Source organism: Myxocyprinus asiaticus, chromosome 16 (assembly GCF_019703515.2).
Source record: "Myxocyprinus asiaticus isolate MX2 ecotype Aquarium Trade chromosome 16, UBuf_Myxa_2, whole genome shotgun sequence".
Lineage (NCBI taxonomy): Eukaryota > Metazoa > Chordata > Actinopteri > Cypriniformes > Catostomidae > Myxocyprinus > Myxocyprinus asiaticus.
Window position 1 is genome coordinate 18,575,279 of NC_059359.1, and position 7,495 is coordinate 18,582,773.

The 7,495-nt window shown below is 38.0% G+C and overlaps 1 protein-coding gene across 1 annotated transcript; it reads left to right on the forward strand.

Annotated features, from left to right (window-relative positions):
* The first annotated feature begins 2,370 nt into the window (after positions 1-2,370).
* LOC127454110 (uncharacterized) lies at positions 2,371-7,473 on the forward strand. The gene is made up of 2 exons (XM_051721081.1): positions 2,371-3,235; positions 3,631-7,473. The coding sequence occupies exon 2, from the start codon at positions 3,656-3,658 to the stop codon at positions 5,174-5,176; it is 1,521 nt and encodes a 506-aa protein (XP_051577041.1). The 5' UTR covers positions 2,371-3,235; positions 3,631-3,655; the 3' UTR covers positions 5,177-7,473.
* Positions 7,474-7,495: the final 22 nt, after the last annotated feature.

The following is a 7,495-nucleotide window of genomic DNA, read 5'->3' on the forward strand; positions in this document are numbered from 1 at the left end:
CCCGCCCCCCGCACTGTTTACAATTCTCTTTCCGGCGCCAAAAATGACGTACCCGATGAAGGTTGCCGTGTTGTGTTAGTTTACATAATAAAAGTCTCACCCTCATCTCTCAATCTGTCTGTCTGTCTGTCTGCCTGCCCATCTGCCTGTCTGTCTGTCTATTTCTCTCCCAGATAGCAAGATAAGTTTGGGCCAAATCTGGCAACATTTCGGCAATGAGTTTGTCCTACACAGCTATGGCTTTGTTCACACTGCAGGAAAACTATGATTTTTTTCTCAAATCCGATTCTTTAGACTGACTGTTCAAACTGCAGGTTGTATATGGACAGATCGGATTTTTGCCGTTCAGACTGCCATCACTTTTGCTAGCACGTCTACATTAGTTTGTCATAGTAACGATGCAAACTTGCGTCTGTTCACCTTGCGTGTCTTTCATGAGGGCATCCAAATATTAACACATTCTTAACAGAAATTGCTTAAAAACGGGTGAGGTGGGATATGCAATGTTTGTTGCTGCGGTTTACAACTGTGCCGTTTCTGCCAGACTTTCCGTAATGTATCCCAAACGGGACGCACCTATTATTTTAGCAGGTAGCGAAACGTCCCGTATTAAAGGCTTTGTGTCCCATATTGAAGCATAAAATGGCCGGACAGCGAGATTTTTGAAGAGGACCCCGTCCTGAATTAAAGTGCTCAAAATGCTCAAGTGTCGTAGTGGCTCGCAGCCGGTGTGTTACCTCACCTTAGCGCATCTCTTTGTGTGTGTAAAGCCAGTGTCTACTATTTTAAAAGATGTTTGCACTGCTTTGCTGTCCTGTAACACAGAGTATATATGACATATGGGTGTGTTCCATTCAGAAGAGATTCCCATACTTCACCTTCCACTGTTGGAGGGCTGAAAGATTTAATAAAACGGCCATTCTGAACTCACATTTTAAGTAATTTTTATTGAAAAGTCTCTTGTAACGATCCTACAGCGTGGCCATCATTATTGTTATCCCTTCGAAATGCCCTGTAAAGGCATCGTTTATGCCGTTTGGAATGCAGTACAGTTGAAATCAGAAGTTTACATACACATTAGCCAAATACATTTAAACTCAGTTTTTCATAATTCCTGACATTTAATCGTAGAAAACATTCCCTGTCTTAGGTCAGTTAGGATCACTACTTTATTTTAAGAATGTGAAATATCAGAATAATAGTAAAGAGAATGATTTATTTCAGCTTTTATTTCTTTCATCACATTCCCAGTGGGTCAGAAGTTTACATTCACTTTGTTAGTATTTGGTAGCATTGCCTTTAAATTGTTTAACTTGGGTCAAATGTTTTGGGTAGCCTTCAACAAGCTTCTCACAATAAGTTGCTGGAATTTTGGCCCATTCCTCCAGACAGAACTGGTGTAACTGAGTCAGGATTGTAGGCTTCCTTGTTCGCACACGCTTTTTAGGTTCTGCCCTCAAATTTTCTATCAGATTGAGGTCAGGGCTTTGTGATGGTCACTCCAATACCTTGACATTGTTGTCCTAAAGCCATTTTGCCACAACTTTGGAGGTATGCTTGTGGTAATTGTCCATTAGGAAGACCCATTTGCGACCAAGCTTTAACTCCCTGGCTGATGTCTTGAGATGTTGCTTCAATATATCCACATCATTTTCCTTCCTCTTAATGCTATCTATTTTGTGAAGTGCACCAGTCCCTCCTGCAGCAAAGCACCCCCACAACATGATGCTGCCACCCCCATGCTTCACGTTTGGGATGGTGTTCTTCGGCTTGCAAGCCTCACCCTTTTTTCTCCAAACATAATGATGGACATTATGGCCAAACAGTTCAATTTTTGTTTAATCAGACCAGAGCACATTTCTCCAAAAAGTAAGATCTTTGTCCCCATGTGCACTTGCAAACTGTAGTTGGGCTTTTTTATGGAGGTTTTGGAGCAGTGGCTTCTTCCTTGCTGAGCAGCCTTTCAGGCTATGTCGATATATTTCTTCCAGCATCTTCACAAGGTCCCTTGCTGTTGTTCTGGGATTGATTCGCACTTTTTGCTCCAAACTACGTTCATTTCTAGGAGACAGAATGTTTCTCCTTCCTGAGCGGTATGATGGCTGCGCGGTCCCATGGTGTTTATACTTGCGTACTATTGTTTGCACAGATGAACGTGGTACCTTCAGGCATTTGGAAATTGCTCCCAAGGATGAACCAGACTTGTGGAGGTCCACAATTTGTTTTTTTTTCAAAAACATTTTCTTTGCTGATTTCTTTTGATTTTCACAAAGAGGCACTGAATTTGAAGGTAAGCCTTAAAATACATCCACAGGTACACCTCCAATTCAGTACACCTCCTGTCAGAAGCTAACTAGCTAATTGTCTAAAGGCTTGACATCATTTTCTGGAATTTCCCAAGCTGCTTAAAGGCACAGTTAACTTAGTGTATGTAAACTTCTGACCCACTGGAATTGTGATGTAGTCAATTAAAAGTGAAACAATCTGTCTGTAAACAATTGTTGGAAAAATTGCTTGTGTCATGCACAAAGTAGATGTCCTAAACGACTTGCCAAAACTATAGTTTGCTGATATGAAATCTGTGGAGTGGTTAAAAAATTAGTTTTAATGACTTCAACCTAAGTTTATGTAAACTTCTGACTTAAACTTTACATGTCTTCTCATCGCAACACTTGACGAAACAACCCATCACGCACAACGAATGACAGTAAGAAACACGTGAAATTAAATCCGATCTGACCGTTCAGACTGAGACGCATTAAAAAAAATCTGATTTTAATCGGATTCTAAACCACCTTCACATGTGGTTTGGATCAGGCTTGTAAAAATCAGATTTTTGGTGTATTTGTCCAGTTCAGAGTTCAGAATGGCCAGAAAAGCAGTTTTTTTCTGCCTGTGTGAACAAAGCCTGTGTGTCAAGAATATATGAACTGACAAACACATAAATAAAATAAAATAAAAATTAATTAATTAATTAATGATGTAAATATAATGATGTGGGCTATAAACAGATAAATAGACAAGTCTTAAGATTAAAACAAAGAGGATCAGCTTGATGAAAAATGATAGGGTGGCGATGACTAAGAAAATAGAAAATGGGAAGGGCTTATTTACATGGTAACTGGGTAGACCTGTTATCAGCTTTTAGATACTGCACCTTTGAACCTCCCATGACAACATAAACACAGGTAGTCTGGGAACAGGATTTGACTGCTCGAACCACATAAAAACCTCAGTAAGTATATATTTTCTTCACTGTTTTAGAGGAGACACTAATTATATTGTTATATATCTGTAATATGAGTACTGTCAGGTCAAAACTATGCATAGAACTTAAGTTGAGTCAACTATTATTATTATTATTTTTTATTTGAGATAACTATTATTATTTACTGTGTGGGCAAAATATTTGAACATATACTTTTTCAACAAAAGTGAAGCATGTCAAATTTAAAAGAACAGTTAATGTTATGACTAATAAACTAGAGAGCAATTCGAATGAAAATGAGCACCAGGGCACATGACAGATTGCGTAACACACACGTCACACATACAAACAAACATTATATCTGTCAACTTTCATTTTCATTTTCTTAATTTACCCTCTGACCATATGCTCATGTGTTCTAGGTGGAAGGAAAAAAAAAAAAAAAACATGGAGCAAAATAGACACAGAGTGCTGCATGGGGAAGTGAAGGCTAGTGCAGGAAAATACAGGAGTTGGAGAAATGAAAAATGGTTGGATAGAAAAGAGCAATGGAATGGTGCCGGCTTGTGTGAACTGGAACTGAAAATAAGGATGGAGGTTGGCTTGTCTGGAAAAATGGGTGGAAAGGAGAGAGGAGATGGAGACAAAAAAGTCAAATATAAAGCTGCAGGACATGCTACAAAGAGACAAAGTCGAACAATAGATGGTTTGACGATGGGATCTGCTGGGGACGGTAAGATAAATCCTGAAGAGAGGGTGAAAGAGGAAGTAAAGGGAATGTGGAGGAATGAAAACCCAGTGAATGGAATCAAGGAAGCCAATGTGATTATGAAGAGACTCACTAAAGAAGAAAGTGGAGGTCAACTGGAATTGGGTGACTACCTTGTACTTTTGAAGTCACTGCGCATCAACTTGCCCAACGGTGTTCTAAACCCTAAAGTCATCAGACTCTCACAGAATGCAGATATTGTTCAGAAAGCCCAGGGTATTGTAAAAGAGCTGGAGGACTTCAAGCTCCAGTTTAACAGCACTCCACGTCTGGGTTGTCGGGAAGTTAAAGAAACACTGGCGTTGAAAGACAAGGGTAAAGTTCTCGAAATCACACAGATGATTTTCTTTGAAAAACAAAAAGATGCTGATGTAGCTCTAAGAGCAAAGTGGAAGGAGAATGTATCAAACACAGTCTGCGGTTTCAGGTTAAGAGACAAATACAAAACAATGGCCATCTCCACACCTGCTATGTATGCTACAACACAGACAAGGTGCTGGAGAAATTTAGAAGTTGGAGACAATCTTGCCAATATTTCTGAGGGTGTGACAATGAAAGTCCATGATATTGAGAAAAGAGACTATTGCGATGAGTCAACTATCTGGACAAGCTCCCCCTGTCCAAAAAGATTTGGCAAATTCTTTGAGAACCTGGCAGATGAAGTTGAATGCCTCAAATTCTTCCATGAGTTGGGAGAAATTGTCAACAACAAGAGAGTGAGGTACACCAGAAACAGCAAAGTAGACTTTGGGTTTCTCAGTGGAAGACTGGACTTCTTAGCAGAAGTAACAGGCTCAAGAGCTAATGTCAAAGCAAATGGGACAGAAAGCAATAAAATTGTGATTGAGTGTAAAGGAACCACTGGAGATATGGTGGGAAAGCTCTTCACCAAACCAAGAAATGGTGGCCGTTGTGCACAACTGAATGAAACCCATCAATACTGCTATCAGGTTCAGGCCTACATGTACATCTTAAACAGGGTGGCAAAGCAGACACACACCTTCGCTTCAGATAGGGCAGTCATGGTGATCAGACACTACCACAAAAATGCACAAGAACCCAGAGATTTCTATTGGAATTACCTGAGGAAGAATGAAGCAGTACAGCAGAAAATCGAAGAACTTTGTGTTTTCTGTCAAGAAGAGGTTCTAGCCTGTTTTCTGGCTCTGCTCAATCTGATCTTCCAGAAAGGAATATGACAAGAGGATCTAGAAGTGGACTTTAATAGTTGCCACGTGTCTTAATGCTGAAACAATGTATGCAAGCATTCATGATTATTTATGATTTATTTTAAATATACATATCTATCTATCTATCTATCTGTCTGTCTGTCTGTCTGTCTGTCTGTCTGAGATAGATAGATAGATAGATAGATGTGTGTTATGAAGACATCTCAAGAAGTGGACTATAAATTTGCTTTGAAAGTTGGATTTTACTTTGGATTACCTGCACTGCATGAGATTGTGTTTTCTATGTGGATCATTGTTTCAAAAAAGCCTCCAAACTTGGATCATTATGGACTGTGTTTAAACCCACATGCTAACAGGACCTCAAAGACTTGATGAGTGATTAGCTGCTACATTGACTCATATATATTTTTGTGTGTTTTCTTTTGATTCTCAATAAGCTCGTTCTAGAATGGTAAAGTCTCTAATACAGACCTATTTGATAATAGGTATGTGAAGGAAGAGTAGTAATTTGGTGTGTATATGTATGGTAAAGAGATTACTTTTGCTTCTTTGTTTGATGATCTTTGTTTCTTTATTTAGTGACTTTTGTTTCTTTGTGCAATGGCATGAAATGCCAACTAACAAATATAGCTTGGTTGAGCACCTTTCCTTAATTTATGTGTCCTTACTGTATGTATAGTAGTAAGCGTTACACACACACACACACACACACACACACACACACACACACACACACACACACACACACACACACACTCATGTTGGTGCAGCTATCATTATGAGGACTCTCCATAGACATTGATTTTTATACTGAACGAACTATAGATTCTATCCCCTAACCCTAACCCTACCCCTAAACCTAACCCTTACAAAAAACTTTCTGCATTTTTAAATTTTCAATAAACCATTGTTTAGTATGATTTTTAAGCGATTGAATTATGGGGACACTAGAAATGTCCTCATAAACCACATTTATAGCATAATACCCTTGTAATTACCAGTTTGTAACCTAAAAAAATGTCCTCATAAACCACCCAAACCTGCCCACACACACAAACACACACACACACACACACACACACATATATATATATATATAGTTATTTTTAATAGCATTTTTAGACAGTTTGGTTTTAAAATGTTTTTTTTTTTTTTTTTTTTTTTTTTTTTGTCAGATCTCAAATCTGTTCTATTTGATGACATTTAGAGAATTCAGTGTGTATGTCAAAACAAGAAGGAACTATAAAATGCATAGTTCTGTTTTATGTGATACATAACTGATACAAAACCATTCTGAAAAAGTATTAAATTTGGAGTATAACTTATCCAGCAATGTTTGTTCTGCAGAGATAATTGATACCTTAAATTGATCTCCATGGTTGAGGAGAGCTGTGCTATTACTTTTCTAAGCAATCAGATTTAAAGTGATAGTTCACCGTAAGTGAAAATTCTCTCATCATTTACTCACACTTATGCCATCCCAGATCAATGTTTAAGTACTTTTTTACTATAAATCTCCACTTTCACTTTCACATTCTTATTTTGTTTTTGGTGATTCACATTCTTTGTACATAGCGCCACCTACTGGACAGGGAGGAGAATTTATAGTAAAAAAGGATTGAGCTGTTTTTCACCCACACTTAACATAACGCTTCTGAAGATATGGATTTAACCACTGGAGCCTTATGGATTACTTTTATTTTGCCTTTATGTGCTTTTTGGACCTTCAAAGTTCTGGCCACAAATCATTTGCCTTGTATGGACCTACTGAGCTGAAATATTCTTCTAAAAATCTTCGTTTGTGTTCTGCAGAAAGAAAGTCATACACATCTGGTATGGGATGAGGGGGAGTAAATGATAAGACTTTTTTTTTTTGGTGAACTATCCCTTTAAGAAACCCTAGAAACCACAAAGAACACCCTAGCAAGACAAGGCAAACACACAAGCGACTTAGAACACCTTAAAAACCACATAGCAACACACTGGAAACCACTCACAACACCCTAGCATTCAAAATCGCATGCAAAAAGTTACACGGGGTAGACTAGATTGGCAAAGACATTGTCTCCCAATTCTTTTGCAATTGTCAGTTGAAATATTGTAATTAATTTTACTCTTCCACCTAACATTTAGTGTACATATAAAAATGCATTGTATTTTCATATTTCAACATTTATCACTGTCTATTCTTCTTTTAGGAAATTTGGGAGGTACATTAAGTAATTATTTGAATCAACAGTTGTTGTTAGCTCAATTACAAGCAAAAAATGGAATGTCTCAATAATTCAACACCCATAAATAACAATAATTCCTGTCAAACAAGAAAAA